Source organism: Centruroides vittatus, unplaced genomic scaffold, assembly GCF_030686945.1.
Source record: "Centruroides vittatus isolate TY-2023 unplaced genomic scaffold, ASM3068694v2 contig_900, whole genome shotgun sequence".
Lineage (NCBI taxonomy): Eukaryota > Metazoa > Arthropoda > Arachnida > Scorpiones > Buthidae > Centruroides > Centruroides vittatus.
The window spans coordinates 2421329-2444300 of NW_027122591.1; the positions used below are offsets into that span (position 1 = coordinate 2421329).

At 31.4% G+C, this 22972-nt stretch overlaps 4 protein-coding genes across 4 annotated transcripts; 3 read left to right on the forward strand and 1 right to left on the reverse strand.

Annotated features, from left to right (window-relative positions):
* Positions 1-7912: 7912 nt before the first annotated feature.
* Positions 7913-9454, forward strand: PIG-C (phosphatidylinositol glycan anchor biosynthesis class C). The gene is made up of 7 exons (XM_067281014.1): positions 7913-8150; positions 8251-8320; positions 8390-8544; positions 8619-8790; positions 8853-9000; positions 9078-9244; positions 9318-9454. Exons 1-7 carry the CDS (start codon positions 8030-8032, stop codon positions 9361-9363), a joined length of 879 nt encoding a protein of 292 aa, XP_067137115.1. The 5' UTR covers positions 7913-8029; the 3' UTR covers positions 9364-9454.
* An 844-nt stretch (positions 9455-10298) lies between these two features.
* Positions 10299-13554, forward strand: LOC136983983 (microfibrillar-associated protein 1-like). The gene is made up of 3 exons (XM_067280878.1): positions 10299-11177; positions 13096-13286; positions 13375-13554. The coding sequence occupies exons 1-3, from the start codon at positions 10464-10466 to the stop codon at positions 13538-13540; spliced, it is 1071 nt and encodes a 356-aa protein (XP_067136979.1). The 5' UTR covers positions 10299-10463; the 3' UTR covers positions 13541-13554.
* Positions 13555-16905: 3351 nt separating this feature from the next.
* On the reverse strand, positions 16906-17836 carry LOC136984064 (large ribosomal subunit protein mL64-like). Its single transcript, XM_067280990.1, has one exon. It carries the CDS (start codon positions 17780-17782, stop codon positions 17024-17026), a length of 759 nt encoding a protein of 252 aa, XP_067137091.1. The 5' UTR covers positions 17783-17836; the 3' UTR covers positions 16906-17023.
* A 288-nt stretch (positions 17837-18124) lies between these two features.
* LOC136983992 (THAP domain-containing protein 1-like) lies at positions 18125-19706 on the forward strand. The gene is made up of 4 exons (XM_067280885.1): positions 18125-18382; positions 18689-18857; positions 19006-19166; positions 19337-19706. The coding sequence occupies exons 1-4, from the start codon at positions 18230-18232 to the stop codon at positions 19643-19645; spliced, it is 792 nt and encodes a 263-aa protein (XP_067136986.1). The 5' UTR covers positions 18125-18229; the 3' UTR covers positions 19646-19706.
* Positions 19707-22972: the final 3266 nt, after the last annotated feature.

Consider the following 22972-nt stretch of genomic DNA (forward strand, 5'->3'; position numbering starts at 1 on the left):
CTCTCGACCTGTACTTATCATCTAAACAAAATTTATTAAAATAATTATAATTAATTATTAATTTGGTTACAAAATTTACATTTAGTAATCGTTACAACGAGTCAGAAGAAATATTTATTATTTACTTTAAAATGTTACAAAATTAAACTTTTTCATTTATTATAATTTAAACAAGCACAGAAACCCTTATCATTTTTTTTTTGTACACTGTAAATTCTAAATTTTCACACAATTCCGACACGTCGTCCTTTATTAGTACAAATGAATGGATGGAAAAGATGTACGAAGCTACCGAAACAAAAAAGAAAATTAGTAGTAATCCATCCATTTAAAACTGTTGAAAGGTAAGATCTAAACTTAACACCCTGTAATGACTGCCTCTTTAAGGTATCGTTGACCTGTAACTTACCAACCGATGTCCTTTCTAAATGAGGCGTAACTCATTTACTTTAAAGATAAACTTTTCGGATACTGTTTCTTCTACTAGAATTCTACTTTCTTCGCTAAATTCCAACTGAAGATTACTCATAAAATGTACATATTTAAAGAGAAATTATCGTGTAATTTTCAAAGAAAAAAAAAATTGTAAGTTTTTATTTCCTGGTAGAAAAAGTTGAACTTAACCTGTTTTTTTTTTCCTTCTTCCCTATAAGTATATATTATTGTAGGGTGACAAACATTACTGTAAAATACTGGTACGTATCATAGAAGAGCAGGTCTCTTGGGGGATCATAAAGTAACAGCTGAACTTAGAGTATTACATCTTTCGACAGCTGTTTTCTGTTGCACAGTTTCTCTTTTCTCTACACCGCACCGCTCTTTTGTTGTCACCGTTCTCATGCTAAACGTCAGTTTATTTTTAAAATTTGGATATTTTTCTCCTTAAAACAATATAAACTTTTATATAAATAGAATCACTAATCAAACTCTAATCAATTTTTTTAAATAAAAATTAAATTATTTAAATTCTAACCTTTCTTGTCATCATACAAGTTTTGCTGAGTTATAGTTAAACTATTAGTGTATCTACTGCCTTCTCGACGGGTTATAAATGAAAGCTTTGTTCTAATTTTAAGTAGCATTCTTAGAACTGGTAGGAAAGTAAATTAAAATCACGCCGAGATATCGAGGATTTACTCAGGAAGTTTTGCTTCTTAGGAAATGCACTTCCAGCCAGTATCTTCCTGTAGCCTTTGGGAGTTCCTAGCGGATCCGAATCATTGAAGATAATTAATGTTCTCGACCCTACCTTACGTTACTTGGGCAATCTCTAGTTGTTTGGCTAATCACCTCATTAATGTAGTTTATTTTTAGAGATAATTTTTCATGTCGTATAAGTGAAAGGAAAAATAAAACTTTAGATCATTAATTTTTTAAACTGAATGTAGTACATAAATAATGTCAAAACTTTATTTAAAAAAATAAAAAAATTACATGTTCTACAGACAAATGTACAGTACAGTAAGTACAAAGCTTAACTTTATTGTTGCAGTTTGTATGATCTAATAATTAATTAAATTATTTATTATTGCATACATTATAAATAGGACCCTCGAGAGAGAGAGAGAGAGAGAGGAGAGAGCTGAAAATTTATGCAGAGCCCTCGAGAGAGAGGGGTTGGAAACTTTTTCCAGGGCCCTGTGCTCTGAAGCCCTTAGTGGTTCTTATCCCTATAAATTAATATTAGTTTTACTAACAAAAATAAAACCGGTATTCATTAATAAAGAAACATTCTGTGGGAATTTCATTTGTTCAAAAGTAAAGACAAGAGTAGGCCCCAGACCATGCTTGCGACGGCTTACAGCGGACTATTGGTGTAGTGAACACTTGATATAATGATTAATTTAGGTTTGAGAGTTCACTATATCGAGAATCAACCGCATATAATATTTTCTATATTCGCTTCTATACAGGGTGTCCCCTATCCCATAAGTTTCTACACATATTTAGATCAGTTTCCAGGTGCGTGGATTGGTCGGGGTGGTCCTATGACCAGTGGCGTAGCGAGGGAGTGCAAGGGGGTATATCATGCCCCGGGCGCCGCTCGCAGAGGGGCGCCAATAAAGTGTCGGGCGCCAGTTATGTTTGCTACGCGACTGCCTATGGAGTGGCCTTCCAGATCTCCAGACCTTACCCCACTTGATTTTTGCATTTTGGGGCATTTGAAGGCCATGTTGTATCAGGAAAAGATACAAAACATAAATCATCTCAAGCGACGTATCACTAACGCCATTACAAGCTTAACTCTAGCTGTTGCTTGAACGTGTTCTTCAGCAGTAGAGGACACGCATTGAAATGTGTTTTCAACACAATGGCGGTCATGTATTATTTTTTCCTTTATATGGAAACTTATGGTACACCCTGTAGTGGAAAAACATTTTAATAATGGATTTGAATATTATAATTACAATATCTGAGATGATAACTGTTATAAGCTTAATTAGAATTTAATAAAATAAAACTTATCTAAAACGAAACCTGAATAAAACGGAAGAGATTTTTGGGTACGAAAGATGTAACTTGACCCGAATAAAGTGGAATCTTAAGATTCCAATCGTATACAGGACCGTCGAGAGCTTGTATACGGCCCCATATACAAGCGGGTGGGAGAGACCTACTAAGGGCATCTCGTTTGACAATTTATTTTGAACAAATGAACTAAGTAGAACGTTTCTTTATCAATAAAAAGTATTCTTAAAGATTTCATTTTTGTTAGTAAAGATAACATTAATTTATAGGGATAGAAAGTATTACGTGTTCCCAAGTTTTCTTCGGGCCAGGGAACAGCTGCACTCGCTTTATAATGGCCTCGCTCGTAGACAAATTAGTAAAATCTCCTCCGTGTATAACGATAATGGCAGAACAGATGTATTCCCAGAACGATTTCGAACCTTGTCAAAGAACGAAGGTCGACTTTGTTAAAATTAGTCTTTCCTTTGAATTAACCAGGGCAGAATCGAATGCTTTTATGAATTCGAATACTCCCAGTTGGAATCACTTCGGATTAATTTGAATCTAGCCTAATAATAAAATTCCTTTAAAAACATAAATGTTCGACATTTATATTTATCTGGTGTAGTGTTTAAAGATAAAAAAAATATTCAAAAACCTGTTCAAAACGGAAACCTGCCAAAGAGGAAAAAACAATTCGGTTTATACGGGTTAATATTATATCAGCCGAATAACTGCATAAATAAGTTATATATTGGATACAAGATCTTATTAAAAATGTATAGACGTTCACGAAATTATCATTTAACTTTTCAAGAAAATAAATAAAGAAATTCTGTATTTATAACCTGATAAATATACAGTTTCTTCATTCTCTTAAAAATTTTAACTTTAATATAAAATAACACGTAGCTAATCCTGAAAGAGATGAAGTAGGGTCAAGACCAGTAACTAATGAGGGCCCCATCCTTCTTTGGAAGCCATAAAAATAGCCTGTGTAAATAAAACCAATCAAATAAATAAAAATAGGCTTTTCGGACTGACGAAATCAACTAATTTATATCACTTTTATTACATAAAAGGTTAGATTTTACGGCCGCTTTGTGTTCATAGTTCGAGCCAAATCGCTCTTCCGAGTATCCTCCACTTGGACCTGCAAATAATCATAATGAAATTTATTATATTTCTGATTCTAATTCTATGTTTTAAATAATATTGTTTAAAATCATTTATTTTCTTTTGTTTTTATAACAGTAAAAAAGTTTATCTAAATTTCCCTGATAAAGAATGGATTTGACAAGAATCGTTGATTTTATATAGGCCTATAGACTACATATATACAGGGGAACTGGGAATTTTTCCCAGGCTAGGAGTAAATTTTGGGGCTTAGAGTGGTTCCTATTCCTATAAATTAATGTTATTTTCACTAACAAAAAGTAAAGTAATTAATAAATAAATGTTCTACACATTTCATTTGTTCAGAAAACAGAAGGCAAAAACGGCCCTCTCTATTCCCTGGTTCGTGCCAAGTTTTCGATTGTCTTGTAGAGTAGTGTTTCTCAATTTTTTCGACCTTTGGCCTCTTCTGAGCTTAATATATCTATTAATACAGGCGATAAGCCGACATTTTAATATTTTATTCTGAATGTGGCCTTCTAGAGTTTGCTCTGGCTTCCTTGAAATGTTCTGTGGTTTTCCGATTGAGAAACACTGCCGTACAGTAAATACAGTTACGAGTTAATTCCAACTTAGGAAAAGGAAATGTTTTCGAATAAAGTACCGTAGCATCGTTAATTATTTTAGATCAGAACGGTTAACAAATGACATGAAAGAAAAGCAGTTCTTCGAAAACAAATTCCTTCGAAGAACTTTTATACTTCTTTTTTTTTTGTTTTAATTTATATTGTATTTAATGTATAATGTATTTTTATTTTTATATAGTTGTTCTTCGAGACTTTTCTATTTACTTGTAAAAATAAATAAATAAATACGGTATGTAATCTGTATACAGTATATATGTTTTTTAAATCGTTCTTTTAACTCGTAAATTCAAATAATACTTTTTAGAAAACGAGTTAATCGTTTCTTGAGAATTATTATTTAAATTTACCGGGTAGGATCAATAGAAAAGAATGGTGATTTTTATTAAGAAAACAATAAAAATTTGTATTTTGTCTGTTGTTCATCTCTTATTTTGGCCGGCGCCCAGTTGACGGTGTTCCTCACCAACCGGTTGGCCACGTGCAAGATCCTAAAATTCTAGGACCTTGGACCACGTGGAGTCTTTCCAGTGGCGTGTAATAGCTTCATGGTAACCAGAAAAATTTTTATTAGAGTCCTCATGTACAGTATTGACTTCGCACAAATTTTTCTGCGGGAGGAATTTTTTTGGAAAATGTTTTCTTATAAACGATTGGCAATTGCCTATTTTTCCCATGGGATAACGCGCCAATGAATCTTCCGAGTTTTCTCCACGTTTGTAATACCTAAATAGGGGCCAGTTTCCCATAGAAAGTCCTTCAAAGAGGCACACCCCTTGGCAGATCGCCCGTATGTTGCGCTGCCTTACCCTATCAATCCCAATCCTTATTGCATAGTTCACTAAAATCTAAAAATATATCAATTGTTATTATATTTTTATATGTAATAAATTTGTCTTACAACCCCCAAACGACCCTAGTAATTTAGCGAATCTTCCTGATAAATCGGCTGACTTGCGTGGATTGCTAGTGATCAAGTTGGGAAACCCTGATATAGAGAAAGACCCCGTTTATACGAACTAATTAGTTGGTGGACAGTAGTCGTAAATCGAACTTTAGTTTTTCGCAGGCTTAATAAAATAAATTTAGACCTTAAACTGTATAACACCACATCGAAATGACAAATGAAAAATACGGTATTTAAATATGGCTTTTCGTATAACCATACGCAATAGAAAATTTATACCAGTCGTAAAGCGACGGTCAAATGTGTGTATATACTGTATAGACTGTCTAACTACCTAGGCCTATACCTACCTAAACAAAAGAAGCTTTTAAAGCATATAAATGTTTGAAAGGGTTTAATTAGCCAATAATGCACCTAATATTTTCAAACATTGGGCCATTGAAAATATCTGGCAAGTCTTTTTAACTGTATTCGTTTGTGGCCATTTAATTGTATTCGTTAGTATAATATATACAATTAAATGGTACAATAGTACAATTAAGCCAGTCCCGAAATATCCTCACAACTGTAGGTTCACCTACCCGTAAAAGACCTCTCGGAAGGCATCCGCCTAGGCAGATCGCCCAAGCGTAACTTTGCCATAACTTAATAAAACAAACAAAACCTAAGAAATTAACACAATGCACTACACGACATACTGTCTTCATTTATGTTTAGGATGTAAATTTGCACTCATTATCTCAAAAAACCATAAGCAATATTTCTAGAAATATTCAAACTCGCAACAACATTGATTAACATCAGCAAAAAGTCAGAAATTGGAAGTGGTTAGTCTCTGAGATGCGTTATCTGTTGAGAAATTTACTCCATACAAGAGCACGATGGCCCTGTATACACAGGTCTATCGAGCGCTTGTATGGGGTCCGAAGATAAAGCGGGTCGCTTTTGCTCTTTAGCAGACTCGTTTTGCTGCTTTTTCTTTGAATGAATTGAATTACATTAAATGTTTCTTTGTTAATAAAAAGTAGTCTTAAAGACTGTGTTTTTTTTTCTTTTTTTTTGTTTATATGAACATTAAATTTATAGAGACATGAACCACTATGTGTCCGAGAAAAAATTCCCGGATCTCCATCTCCCTCTGACGCCCCGTATATAGTCAACAAAGAAAGCCTTTTTCATGGCTATTGTGAGTTTGGCCAAGTCCACAATAGAGACACGAGAACGTAACATAACAGTAAAAATTTCTGCACTTCTACACTGGGGTTTCCAGAATGGCAAGCTGGGTGGTGCCTTTATCGCCTCGGCCATCATTAGCGTGCCTGACAAACATTTTGGGAATCTTCAGATTTTCAAAAATCTTGTGTGGGGAAAATGAACGTCAATTGATAAATTTATGATCAGCGTCGTAACTAGTCTTTTATGCGCCCTGTGCGAGCTTCTGTAACTACGCCCCAAAACTATGATATAAAACTTGGTCCAGGTCATTTCTACGCCCCTTCAGGGTTTACGCCCTGTGCCTGGGCACCGCTCTAGTTACGGCACTGTTTATGATATTAATATTTTAAAGAATATGTGTATATTTATCATCGATTAACATAAATTCCCGCTAGTGCCCCATGTTCAAAATAAGACCACAAAATGTAATTTAAAATTAGATACAGTCCAATAGCTTCGTGCTAAAGTTTGAAGTAATGACTCACCCAACCCCCCACAAGGCACGTGTCGGCCATCTGTCTATCTTCGAATAAACATCGATTCTTAAATTATAATTGTTAAAAACATATTTTAAAATAAGTTCGTCGACTGAATAACTTTAAAAAAAATTCATTGATCAATTCATACGTTTGAATTCGACATTTAAAAAAGCTTAACCTCCTTTGTTTTTTTTCTTTGATTCCAGATAAAGAATTTGGTCCTTTTGTCTTTTCTCAGGCTACTTAATACCGATAAAGGCGTTATTCTACCGCTCTGGAGATCTGGGATCGAATCCGGAAACGCCAGGAAGTATTTATGGAATTCTCGGCGTGCAACACATAGAAATTCTTCATGGCCAGGCTGTCTAAGATATACAGGGTCTCACTATGCCTTTTATGTAGCCGCACTAGTCGGTATGCCATAAATAAAAAACAATTATTACTACGGAAGGATCCGTTGTAACAATTGTTCCAGATTCGAGATCGGTTCGGCTCAGAAATTTTCATGAGTGAGACAATTCGGATATATCCTCATTATCCGACCGTCCCAATTGTGATCTTTGCCGAACCCATTTTGGGTTTTTTTTTTTTTTTTTTTTTTTTTTTTTTTTTTTTTTTTTTTTTTTTTAACTCTTTCCACCCTGTGGGCACTAAGAGGGCCTCTTTTAGTAGGCCCATTATGGGTTCGGCCAGGCCCACAATGGGGCGACCGGGTGGTGAGGGACGGGGCCCGACATAACCCATTTTGGGTATGGGAAGAACGCGGCATGTCAGTGTCCGCGAAATAAAAAGAACAAAAAAATGTCCGAATAAAAATGGAATAATGAAAACAGAAAGCACTTGTAAAAGCCTTTCCGATAAATAATTATTAATCAGCAAGATATTTTAATTCTTGAAAATTTTTATTTATTTAATAAAATATAAAACTAAACATATTCGATTGACAGCACTTATACATAAATTTAATAATTTATAAATTCTATTTAAACATTTTTTAAAATTAATATTAACGAAAAGTATAACATATAAAGTAATAATATTTATAAACTTGACGTCAATTCTATATTATTAGGCAGACGAATGTTCAAATTCAAATTTCTCACACGATAATTTCGCCATCTGGCGATAAGAATCAGAACTTTACATAGAAACACGTGAGAAGTGGAAGTGTGTTGTTTTGGTAATTTACGTTATTTCAAATGTAAACAAATTACGACATGGGACGTAAAAAATCAAATACGAACCAAAAAAGAGAATGGAAAAAGGTACTTTACGAGAAACAAGGAGTTGCTGATCATTATGTAGATGATTCGTTTCTTTCTGAATTGAGGAAGAATGGTAATTCATTTTCTTAGAAATTATCAATATACATTTGTATTACAAATTGATAAATATTGATACTTTATATAAAATAACACATTCTAATTTTCATTTAAAGTGAATCTCAGGTGTTATACATTGAGTGAAGCACTTGTAGCCATGACAATAGTAACACAAGAAATAAGTTGGTAAGAACTTGCATTCTGGATATTTATTCATGTGAATTACAGTTTAAAAGTAATATTTCATCTATTTAGCACTTTTATTTTTGTAATGATCTTTGTTTATTTGGACTATGGGATAATTACTCCTCTAACAACTCTCTCTGGAATTGGCATCACTACATTCTTGTCATACATCTTGTATATCATTATAGAATGGAAAATAAGTTTTAAATTCAAGACTATTAGTAGTATGAAAATGTTTTATCTTTTTAAATAAAGAGTAAATATCTATATTTACTAATGTTATATTATACTTTTTTAGAGATTTTCTCTGAATGTAAAAGCTTTATGATTTTTCTCATTTTTGGCTACGGTTTATCGCCAATTTTAAAAACACTCACAGAGACAATAAGCACCGATACTATTTATGCTATGGTTACGTGCACGATGATTGCCCATATCGTCTTTCAAGATTACGGAGCTGACGCAGCAATGTAAGTTTTATTACTTATTATAATATTCTAATTACGTGAAAAATTAATTTTTTGTTTAATAGTGTTTCTAGTACTCTATCCCTAAATGCGGCAATATTTGGAGCCGTCTGTTTAGCGTCGAGACTTCCCAGCACAACTCACGCATTTACGCTTTTAACGTCTGCTGCCGGAATATTTGTTTTAGCTCCTTTCATGAGGAGAACAATACAGGTTATTTATAATTTCAATTTAAAATCATTCCAAAATGCTATATAAATTATACATAAACTTTATTATTTTATTTTCAGAAAGTTTCATTGAAGTTGCAGACAATAGTGACTATAGTATTGACAGTTATTGCATTGATTGCAATAGGAAGTATTTCTTACATTTGTGCCATTCTCTTTATATTATTAATATTTTTTATTAATTTTATTTGTCCAGCTGGATTTATTTATTGCCAGAAATATAAAGAGTAAGTTGTATTACATACTGTATTCAAGTACTAATATAAAAAGTTTGTGACATTTTATTTTTCTGGTTTTTAGAAATATTTATGGCCCTTGGGATGAAGCTGTTATTAAAGATAGCTGATTTTTATGAACATTGCAAATAATTTTACATCAAAATTTGATTATTTAATATTTATTAAAGTGTTCTAATGTAAATATGCTGAAAGAAAAATTGCAATTGAAGCAATATTTCAAAAAAGAGTTTATAGTTTTCTATACAAAAAAAAAGAGAATGTTTTGTATGAAAATTTAAAAATAAAAGATTTAAGTTAAATTTTTTAATGCATTATTATTATTAGAACTAGGACACCTATGCCCTAAAAATCGTGTAAGTTATATGATACAGTATTTAGTGCCTAGGTGTCCTAGCTTTAATTTTTAAACTGAATGATCATAATTAAAGAGTTCGGAACTCTCTATAGAAAACTTTTGGACAAATCTCAGCTAAATTTGATATATATATATACTGTTTTTAGTATGCGGTTTCGATTTCGGGTACAAATATTACTTCAGAATTTAGCCGCTAAGACGAAATTTGGCACTGATGTCACCTTAACGTGCATATTAAATAGGCCGCGTTTCTTTATGCAGCACTCGAGAAGCGCTTTACAGCGAACGCGCTGACACTGGTTTCTAATTGGCCAACACTGCTCGTGACGTCATTTCGCTACACACACGCTGCATAAAGAAATGCGGCCATACGCTTTCTAACGAATTTCGGGAGTTAAGAAACAATACAATCATTTCGAGCCCTTTCCTTTTCATTCTGAAATCGATTCATTGCACCGTATCATGTTTATGTACTGTTCTATTTCGGGCGTGACGTCATGCGCAAGACTATATATTAGAAGTGTGTTCATTAAACGTTTTTAAACATTACTCACATGAATTAATATCTTAAATCGTATAAGTGTTAAAAATAAAATATAATAAGTTCGTCTAAAATTTAAAAGTATATTTTTATTCATAACCCGCCATTTTTAAATGCTCGTAACGTTTCCATGGTGATAAAACTAACTCATTCTATTCGAGTTTCGTTCTGTATATATTTACTTATGTATACGGATTTATATTTTAAAATAAAGAGCTTCTACTAAATGTTTGTTTATTTTTAAAGCGCCACTACATTAATTCATCTAAATTTAAAGTAAAATAAATAGAAACAAAAAATTCTTACTAAATATGGATGATTTATCAACTACAGAAAATGACGATGTTCGAAGAGATTATGATAAACCAGAAAAAAATAAAATTGAAAGTCACGAAGAAGAAACTGAATTGAATAGTAATGAGAAGGAGGATGATAAATTGGAAGAAGCTGAAATGAATGACAATGATGATGAGAGTAATCATAAATTGATAGAAGCAGAAATTAATGATGATGATGAAAAAATTAAGGAACTTGAATCTGGAATGAAAATAGATAAAGTAGAACAAGAAACAGATCCTGAAACAAATATACAAATGAAAAATCAAGAAGAAGTTGGAAGAAAAGATGATGACAAAATAAAAATTGAAGAAGAAGAAGAAGAAAAATTGTTTCTGGAAATAGATGAAACTGACTTTAAAGAGAATGATAAGACTGAACAAGAAGAAATAATAAAAGTTGAAGTACAAATGACAGATGGGCACCACGATGATAAAGGAGAACGTAAAGTGGGATTCGTGATTCCTCGTCAGTCCTTGGAAGAAATAATTATAGACGACGATAAAGATACTGTTTCATACAAAGAATTAGATCGGGAATTTCAGCTGTCGAAAAGTAAATTAGATAAAAGTTTTAGTTGGAGTTTTCGATCGGAAAAAGATTTAGAACATGCCGACGTTGGAAAGATTGATGTTATTGGTATCAAACCTAAAATAATGGTTGAAATGCTATTAGAAAGAAAACAAAGAGTAATAATTTATTTTTTTAAAAGCACTTTTATTACTAAAATTAATTCTTAAATTATTTTGTTTTAAATTACTTAATTTATTTAGCATACTTTATTATATAACAAATGGAATCGATAAGTATAAAAGACAGACTGGATAAAATATATTCTCTTGTTTTTTTGCATAACAAAGATATTAAAATAAGAGAATGTAATACAGCTTTCAGTTTAGAACAGTGCTTTCCAAATTTAGTTTTTTAACATACTCTAAGGATATTCAAAGATTTTGAGATAAAATTTTAAGAAAATGGGTAACTGAGAAGTTGAGTACACAGACTAAATTTCCATTTAATCTGTTCATTCAGGCATGAACAGATATAAGAGGAAAGGTCCTCTTATTCTGTTCACACTTGAAGATAGCCCATTAACTGGGTTAAAATGTTATTCCTCCAACCTAACCCATTGTTAAAGGTGTATTGGTTATTTCATTAAGTATCAAAATAGTTTGGAAAAGATCTAATAATTTATTAATAGTTTTTCTTTTATGAGTTATTAAGATATTTTTTCTAGTAAAAATATTATTAAAGAATATAAAGATTCAAATACATTTTTTATAAATTTGTCCAAGTCAGCAGAGGGTTTACTGTATATGTACAGGGTGTATCAGTACAGCAGTTACAAACTTTTGGGAGAGATAGAGTACACCTAGATGATGGGAAATCACATAGTAATGCATGGTCGGAAACGCTTTCCTGGCGCGGTAGTGACGACACAAAACACAAGAAAGGAAGGACACGAACAGGGTGAGAAAACATGTTTATTATTATTAGTACAGCAAAAATGCTGGGACGTCTTTGGCTGGAAATGTGAGGCCTGCATCACGGCCCGGGGTCGTAATTTCGAACACCTTCTTTGATTTTTGCTGTACTAAGAATAATAAACATGTTTTCTCACCCTGTTCGTGTCCTTCTTTTCTTGTGTTTTGTGTCGTCACTACTGCGCCAGGAAAGCATTTCTGACCATGCATTGCTATGTGATTTCCCATCATCTAGGTCCCATTGCTATGTGATTTCCCATTGTCCCATTGTCTATGTGATTTCCCATCATACTCTATCTCTCCTGAAAGTTTGTAACCTCTGTACTGATACACCCTGTATATGAAAAGATTACTAAGAATATTCTTAGATAACAATGAACAATATGTTTTATTATATAGAATGGCCACAAAGAAGTCCCTATACAAGAATTGTCTGCTGTTGTAGTTAGAGAATGTCTTAATGATGAATTTAGTGTAAAATGAATTGGTTATGGATCTGATAAGGTCTTGAAATCTAAGCTTAATAACATATAGTAATTTATAATCAGGACATTGTGAAAGAGAACAAAACAAATACTTTATAAGAATTTAGAGATCTTTGATTTTGTTGTTTTTCTTCATAACATATTAATATATTAACAAGGGTAAACTCAATAGTAGTTACATGGCTTTGTTGTAAAGGAAAGTGTAAGGCATAGTTGAGAAATGTACTGTACAACAGTCGAAGACCTAAAAACAACTATCAGAAATTGCTTTAGTGATTTCCAAACCTTAACATAGCTGATCTTTGCAAGAACATGCAATAAAATATAGATAGAAAATAGAGAGGAACATTCAAGCTAACTTCTAAATAGCATGCACAGACTTGATAGAACTCCTTATGCCTATTATTTAACAAAAAGACGATACTTAAATCATTCAAAAACATTTTGAATAATTTTTTCTTTTTGTTAATAATACATATTTGTTTATCGATACTATCATTACATCTATATTGCAAAGTTGTTAGATGATAATTTTCCAGATGTTGACTTTTGAACATCAACATATTCATTTTTAATTAAATTATAATTCTATTAAATAGTTAATATTTAAAAAATTTTTATGAATATATTTATTTCAGCCACAATATGAAAATTCGTATCAAATTGATATACCTTATAAATTTGAAGTGGAGAAAGTAACTGCTATATTAGAGAAACACTTAACTACTGCTCTGTCTGGACAGACATATGAGTGCAACATTGCTTGTAAAAAGGCAAAAGATATATCCCATGATATACTCATTGAAGTGAAAAGTCTCAAATATATAAGGTAAACTTTACATAAAAAAAATAGATAAATAATTAATTGTGGTTATAAAAACTATTGTTTATTTATTTGAATTTTTTTTATATTCTAGACATAAAATAATAAGTGTTGTGACCGTTGGTCAGAAAGCTGATCAGTCTCTTCACATGATTAATGGGAATTTATGGAATACTAATTTTGATAATTTTGCAACATATAAATTTGAAAATCATAGTTTGTTTGCTGTTGCAGCAGTTTTTGCTTTGCATTATGAATAAAATATTTAACTATAAAATAAAATAAAAGAAATATTATATATCATAATATATAAATATTTAGAAACTATAAATGATTTTAGATTATGCCATTATTGTTCATGGAATATTTATTAAATAGTTATTTAATTTTTAATTAATAAAATTATTTCAAAACCAAAGTTATCCATTTTTATGGTTAAACATTATAGTTAAATTTATTACTATTTATAAGAAATTACTCTTTACATGAAATTCATAATATAAATTTCCATGTTTATCAAAATATGTTGCTACAGTTTTCTGATATTCTTTAACTGATTGTTAATTTCTATAAAATAATATGAAATTGTAATATCAATTAGAATTTTTTTAATCTTTACACGTCATATATATGTTTATAAACATACGTATTGATGTACCTTTTTATTCAAATCTTCCTGTATATAAGTATACATTATTAACCCAAATACAGTTAAATGATTTTCTGGTTGTCAGATATTGTTTTATTCCCTTCTAACTTATTTGAAAATTGAATTAACTTATACAGAATTTCAGTATTGAGTACTTGTTAATTATAACTGTAAAAATTTGCATTTGGTCTTTTTTTGGTTATCCTATATACAAATCATTATATTACTTTACATTTTATGTAAAATTATAAGTTATAATGATCTTTAGTTGACCTCTAGTAATATTGTTAAATTAAACTTAGTTTAACTATTTTTTCCTCTTTCATGTTAAACATAATCTATATATATAAAATTACATGTCCTGACTGACTGACTGACTGATTCATCATCGCCCAGAGCAAACTGCTGAACCGAAAGAGGTGAAATTTGGTACACAGTTAGGGTACAACACGAAAATGCACACTAAGAAGGGATTTTTCGAAATATCCCCCTGTGGGGGAGATGGAGAGGATTAAGGCTTAACCTGAAGGACAGCTTCTACTGTACTATTTTAGATGCGATTTTTTTGTTTTTGATAGTAATAACTTAATTTCCAAACGTACAATATTTACCAAATCATTTAAATCGTTTGCCCGAGCTATGCCAGGCTCATTTGCTAGTCATTTATATTACAGAATAATTCATTGAAGAAAACAACATGAAGGATTGCAATTGAAAGCTAAAGGATTATCAGCAGTTTCTAACTTTTATAATCCACATACCTCTAAATATCCATACATGAAAATATCTAGAATATCACTGAACAGTTTTTCTATAATCATTATAATCACGCTGCAATTTGAAAAAATTGTAGACCTATAAATTCCCACTGTTGTACATCTGTCTTTCCTTCCTTAATATTGAGAACAGAATTAGATAGATGAAAGTCAAGACCAGATATGGAAAGATTAGGTGCAGGAGGCCTCAGTTAACTATATACAAACTTCACATACAGATCAAAGTCACATTATTTCAATTCAAAAATTTTCCCCAGAGCAGTTACATAGATGACAGTCATGATACTACTGTTATCAGGAAAACTATAATGTGGTAGGAGCAAGACACTACAGTACTAATTTGAGATGGAGAGCATATATTTTAAATTAAATAAATTTAAAATATTATTAAAAATTGTAGCTCGGAATTGTGACAATGTCACAATAAATGATTGCTTGTTTTATTAAAGATTAACAAAATTTGTTTTTCAAAATAACGAGTGATCATTGCTAAACACAAATTTTAATTGCAGTATGATAGTTTTTGCTTATGATTTTCAAATTCCACAATATAAATATAAATTAAAACTTAGGCCAGACAATATAATTTTATCAGTCTCATCTAAATGATTTTTTTTAACTTGTATCTTTTTAACTTCTTTAATCCATAAATGCAATTCAAATTATTATTAAAAATATATCAATAACCATCAGCGGCACACTCAGGATTTAATTTTGGGGGAGCAGAGTTGAACAGATAGAAAACATTTTTAATGCCAATTCAATAAAATTCCCACCTTATATGATCACTAATTCATAAGTAGTATAGAAGCCACGACACAATATAAATTAAAGAATGAATTTTAATTAGGAAAAGACTTTTGGAAAATTTTCTAGTGTTTGTTTTCCTTTTTTCTTTGGAAGGTACTAGGCCCCTTGGCCCCCCTCTGGGTGTGCCACTGCTAAGCATGGATTGAACAAGCTTCCTATCTGAAGGAACTGACCAATGTTTCCTGTTGGCCCTTGAAACAGATTCTTTTAACTCTTAACAGGGAAATACCAGTGGGCCATGGTTGCACTCCTTACATCCTTCTAATAGAGCAAGATTGAAAAAATGAAAGGGCCTGCTGCATATGTGGCAATCTACCATATTTACAAAATGGTGGATTATTATTGGTGCAAGTATCTCATTGTTGTCACTTTTTTTGATGGAAATGCAAATCATCATTGTCAAATGACATTTGGTAAGCAGTCAGAGTCTACAAGTTTGTGAACTACAAAATACAGTATTATAGTTTAGGTATTGAACCTCAAATATTATCTGAAAATGTTCAGATATGCTTTTTGATTAATCCAGATGACACAAAATTATAATTAATACATTCAGTGTGTTCTACATTATTTGACGACATCTGACTTGAATTTGGATGAATGAAGGCCTGTGATCTGGCAGCAGTAATATTAACTAGTTCATATTACTGTTGCCAGTCTCAGGCCTTCATTCATCCAAATCAGCATTAAATTATATTTTTATGACATATCATATTTTAATAAAATTTTAATGATAAAAATTGAAATATTGTTAGAAGTTATTTTTGTATATTACTATTAGTAGATGAACTATATACTTAACTGATTTCAATCATAATTTTATGAGGTTAATGTTACCCTTGGTGCCAAGATGGTGGCTCGTCTCTGATTCCAGCAAGGAAACAGTGGGACGCACATTCTAACCTAACCTATTCTAATAAATTACCATAATTATTAGCAACCAAATTATTAGAATAGGTTAGGTTAGGTTAGAATGTGCGTCCCACTGTTTCCTTGTTGAAATCAGAGACGAGCCGCCATCTTGGCACCAAGGGTAACATTAACCTTTTCTGATAGTACATACTAATTTAAGCATTCTAATAATTTATTTCAACGAATTATATAACTATTATTCAAATATTAATTTAAATAACTTTCTTTGGAATATGAAGGTTTGTTTAAACATTACTTGTTTATCAATATTCTTGAATCAAAGTTAAAAACAAATAGATGTTTTTAAATTTTACATACTTTGAGAATTTTAAATATTAAACCGAACTTTTTGTATTGAAATAAAATATTGCAAAATATAGAAAAATATTGTGTAGTGTATTAAATAAATATTTAATAGATTACACAATATTGGTATTATCATCAATAATAACATATTTGAAAGTTTTCAAGACTAAGATTAGTCTAACTCAAACTTTTTATTATAAAAGCAACAAAAAAATGGCAATATACAGAAAATAGCATACACTTATGATCCAATCATAAACTTTACATAAATGTTATTTAATATTTAATTTTCAAGAGCTTTTGGGCGATTGTTCTTCAGCTGCACTTAATAACGTGGCAAGCATTTTTTGTTCACGTTCTTGCTTCCTCAATTTTCTCTTTACCTTCTTTTCCTCCTCCTCTTTCATCTGAAGCACCTCCTGGAATCGCTCATCCTTAGGATCCATTTTATAACCAATGTATTCCTGTACGTCTTCGATTAACTTCTGTTTACGTAATTTTTGAGCTTTTGCTTCTGCTTCTTTCTTCTGTTTTCTAATTTCAAATTCTCTCATCCAGGTATCTATTTTAGCCATATTCTTTTCAATCATTTCTTCTCGTTCTCTCCTGTATTCTAGCTCCTGCTGATCTTTTTCTCTCACCTTTGCTAGCATCTCGTTCAAAGGTGTATGAGCAATTGATTGATATTTTTTCAATTCTTTCAGATATTCTTTAGATGGCCACATCAAACCCGGATTTATTCCGGACTTTTTACCAAATCTCGCGTAATTTTTACGAAGATATGCCAATTTGTAATGATGAAAATGTTGCAAGGGTAACATTTGCTTTTTCATATATATCTGGCGAACACTTTCTGGTAAACGTGAGACATCACGTTTCTTCTCTATTTCGTCTATTTCATTATTGTCTGAAGCTTCATCACTCGCTATTGTCGAACATAATTTAAAATTATACCGTTTTAATAAATTCAGATCAAGAAATAAAGTATTTTTTGTATTAGAAGTGAATAATCTATACATATTTCTCGATAATTTAAGGTTAATATCCATTATTTCACTAATTCACACACGTTCAATACATGGCCGCCATATTGTCGAGGTAAGTTAAGTGTTGCCATGCTATAACCGAAAAAAAGTTATAAATCCCAAATTATTTAATATACCACAGATATCAAAAGCTTATTTAGAAAACTAAAATTCATTTTATATTTAATGCTCTGTACATGTTAAACTTTTTAAAATAATAATATCATCATTTAATATTCAAAATATATATTAAAAAATTGGCTTTGTTGTTTTTCATATAAGCAGTCTTGAGCAATGCTCTCAATAAACACAAGGTCAGGACACGATACCGTGATGCATCGCGGCAGTCGTCATATTGAGTCTTTTGCGGTGTCCCTGGTGTTTCTAGAGCGAAGCTGATTGTTTGTTTCTTTACATCTCAATTAATTTGATTTCTTGTTTTATATATATATATATATATATATATTTAAAATGGTTTGGTGTTCAGCACCGAATTGTAAAAATTCGACAGAAAAAGGTGTAAGATTGTTTCGATTTCCCACTGACAAAGCCAGGAAAGCTGAATGGCGTCAATATTGTAGAAGAGAAAAATGGAAACCAACTGCGAGTTCGAGGCTTTGTGAGGTTAGTGGATAAAATAATGTCGAAAATAGGTTAATGTTACCTTAGGTAGCCAAGATGGCGGCTCGTCTCTAATTCCACAGTGGGACGCACGTTCTAACCTAACCTATTCTAATTAATTACCATAATTATTAGCAACCAAATTATTAGAATAGGTTAGGTTAGGTTAGAACGTGCGTCCCACTGTTTCCTTGCTGAAATTAGAGACGAGCCGCCATCTTGGCTACCTAAGGTAACATTAAACCGAAAGGATAAATTTACGAGGTGTTTACAATAACTTTTGTAATGTAATATAACTAAATTTTTTAGATACATTTTGAGGAGTCACAGTTTGAACTTAAAAGAGCAGATGGGAGAAAATTATTGAAATGGAATGCAATTCCGACCCTTTTTGATCTTCCAAATTTTTCACCCCGTCTGCTATTAAGAAGAGAAGCACCAAAAGAAAAAGAACCACTTCCAAATGAGTGCAGCTTTGGTAAGATAGTTTTATACATCCTATAAAACTATCAATAATAGAACTGAATGTACAAACACATACATATATGTTTGTACATTTAGTTTAACTATTGACCATGTGTAAAATTATCTGTAGTTTTGCTTGAACAATTAAATTTAATTTACAGCTTCGTCGTCTGTGGATTGTGATGAAGCAGAAGAGCCTGCAGTTATAGATACAAATGATAGTTGTAATGAAAAAGAAGAAGCAGAAGAGTCTGCAACTGTAGATACAAATGATAGTAGTAATGAAAAACTTGCTGAAGAAAATGAAATGTTGAAAAGAGAGGTAATAATAATGTTATTACATTCAACTTTGTCATGATGGAGGGATCTGTGCTTTGAGAATAAATTAAGTTAGACTTTCTTTTCATCAGAATATTTTGTGAAATTGTAAATGAAATGCCAAAATCAACTAGATTTTAATAATGTTAAAATTATTTTGTATGTACGTTTCAGATAAAAAGACTAATGGAGAGGCAAGAGGCATTGGAGAGAAAGCTTAGCAAATTTTTGAAGCCCGACCAAGTGCAGTATATGCAGAGGGTGAGCAAGAGTAATCCCTATCCGTGGACTGACGAAACCATCAAGCATGCATTACAATTAAAACGTGCTGTAGGTAATAGAGGTTATGAATACCTCAGAGAAATTGCGTATCCTTTGCCGTCGTCGAGGACAATTAACAGAAGAATTAAATCCTGGAGATTAAATTCTACTAGTTTACTCAGGACCTTGCTCTCAAGTAAAGTTAATGTGTCGGGTTGCTGATAGCTGGCATTAGACTACGGTGAGAAGTTGGTTTATCCATTTGGTTAGTAGTATTTTTATTGTTTTCGAGCATTTTTGTAACTTTTTTCTACTGTTCTATCAAAAAGAATCTTATTCGTAATTACATTTTTAAATTTTACATCATGTATAACGAAAGAAAAAGTATATTTGGTTTATAGAAAAATTTAATAAGATGTTAATTTTAAATTACAGACGAGGATGTGGATAAGTCAAAAATATAATTATTTTTGATTTAACTTATCCAGGTTTTAAATAAAGATCTGTTTAAAACTGTTATATTGCTACATATTGTGAGTGAAACTTTTGTACATAATATTCTGAGTATAATATATCTGTTCAATACATAGGTAATGGTAAAATAAGTAAATAAATTTGCATTTTACTGTTTTATTTTATTACATATGTATGACAATATAATTAGGAAAACCGTAGCTTATCCTTTGACACATTTAAATAGCCATAAAAATTTAATCCAGATAAAGACAAACTATTTTTTCTATAATTTATTGACTTAAATACTACATAAAGTGTGCTGTACAATTTTACTTGATTCAGTACAGTGAGGACGAAATAGTTTTGTATTTTTGACATAAGAAATTACATTTTCTTATGATAATTTATATAATATTCTGCACTTTCAAAAATAGAATATGAATGAAGATTTATTAATGGCCTACTAAACCTGTCCTTTGTTTATGTAGGCCTAAAACATCACTAACATGTCTTTCTTTTAGACTCCATGTCATCACTAATTACTATCACTATCAATATCTAATAATACTGTCTGAACTCTTGCCATCCTACATTTACGTATTTTATTTATCAACCTCTAACTCATCATCATCTAATTACCTCTAACTTATTATGTGTCCGTAAATATGTTGAATATGTTGTCTTTTTCCTCTAACAGCCTATATTTGAAATCCAAGAACTAAATCTACTCACTTTTAATCCCCCCTCTCTAACCTGTTCCTAACCTTCTTTGGCTCAACTTTAATCTATCCATCTCATTAATAAACACAATATAAATTGTGAATAACAAATATCATAGCTCCTTTCTCACTGCAAACTACAATAATTTACCTATTATTAATAAATGAGCCATATACAGGCCACATTGATTAACTCCATTTGTAAATCCGTAATATAATCATTATTAATTTTACATTTATTGTGTAACTAATTTTATATATTGTTACATTAAAGCTATGCATTTAAAAGGAATTTAAACAAATAATTTACATTATCAATTTTTATACTTTTTGTTATATGGATTTAATTGATTTGGCGAGTGACTCAACTAAAAAAAATATGGGCTTAACCTTGATAAACTCCAAAGCCATCCTAAATCTCCTTTCTTGTAACACCTTAAATCTGTCACATCTTAACACATGGTTTAACATTTCTATACATTTCCATAATTAAATGTATATAACATCGTCGACCCCTTTTCTTCCTGATTCAGTGTGTTCTCAGGAATCCCGAAGACATCCCATATTAATAACGTATGTACAGGCTTAACTATAAATTTTTTGATGTTTTCTTCCCCTTAACAAAAACTCCCAAAAATATTTTAAAACGAACACAAATTATAAGCAACAAACAAACAGTCTCACAATTTTAGACTTTAAATTGATTAAAGTGACAGTTAATAGAAATATAAATATTAAGGACATTCACGAATAAATAATGTTCAAAACCAAATTAAAATGGTATTTATAAGCAGTCCTTTAAAAAGGACAAAAGCAATATCAGAGTTGAAAATGAGGAAAATTCATATATTAAAAGAATTTCGAATTTTTACAGCTGACACTCTCTATGCTCAAGCCAAACTTACACTGTGCAAGGTCTATAAACATAAGGTCAATGTTCCCTACGGAGCTGCCATATTGTGTCCGTAGTTCCAAGGTCACAGTATAGATTTCATGCTATGTACATGCAGTAAATTGCATGTTCCTTCAAGTTTGATCTTACCCGTTTTCATCGGGTGCAAGAATTGTCCCCCTCTTATGAGGCTAATTTAGAAAATTTTCAGATGGGTCTAAAACATATGTTCGATTTCCCGCAAAAACACAAAAATCTGATCTGTAATACAGCTGAGCTCTTCATGGTAATCCTTAACCCTCCCCCCCGCAGGAGAAATTTCCAAAAATTTTTTTAGTGTGCATTCTCATTACCTTATACCAAATTTCAACTTTCAATTCCTAACCATTTGGGCTCTGCACTTATTATTGGAATAAAAATGATAATAATAATGAAACCATGTTTTATATTTCTTTGCTTTACACAGACACAATGTAGTGACAATTTTCAAACACTAGGCAGATCATCCAACTAAATAAAAGATGAATAATCTGCCTAGTGTTTGAATATTGTCACTACATTGTGTCTGTGTAAAGCATCATCATCATCATCATCATCCCATCTCAATTTATATTATAAGATTACTTCCGGTGTTTGGAGGATGGAGAAATTGACCCCTGAAAATCGGCAACTGATTCCTGTGTATATACAGCCAATCAGTAACTTTACTTGGAAGAGAGTTACTGCCGTGACTCCTCATACATTTTTTTTTTAATCCCAAGTATCAGTCTCGTGCCTAGCTAATCAATGCAATTTCAAATTATTTTTTGTTTCATAAAGGTAATTGTCCAAAATTACGTAACGCAGATCATATAGGCGGGTGGGGTATGCAGATAATCGTTACAATGCTTACGAGATGAAGGTGCCTACGAAAACATTGTCATGTTAATATCTCAACCCTGGCGTAACAGAATGATTCGTTTTTGTTTCCAAAGAGTTGCTTAGAGAAGTCTACTGTTTGTCACCGTTATGTACGTAATTAATGTAATGTATTCCATTATTCCGTGCTGTGTATTTAGTACAATTAAGGGTAGATCTTATGCATTACGTACTTTGAGGGTGGGGTATATGCAATGCAGTTAGTGTTACAGGTGGTGGTGATGATGATTGAAAAACGTAAAAACAGCATTACCTAACCTTATGGACGATCCCATATTAACTTGTAAAGATACTTACCATTATTTAACTAACGAATACAAACAAAAGGAATTTAATTCAATGTGGATGGTATGTTTCTGACTATGTATATATTAGCGGGGTGGTATGATTGTGCCATGCGTCTAGTATCAAAAAACAATAGTACAGACCTGACTATCTACAGTATTTTTTCATTCTTATCCAAGGGGTTCTTGATTTAAATATTGGTAACAATACAAATATTTTCAACATTCACCATATTAATAAAAATGTTTTTTGAATCTGCACTATGGGCACTAATAGGGC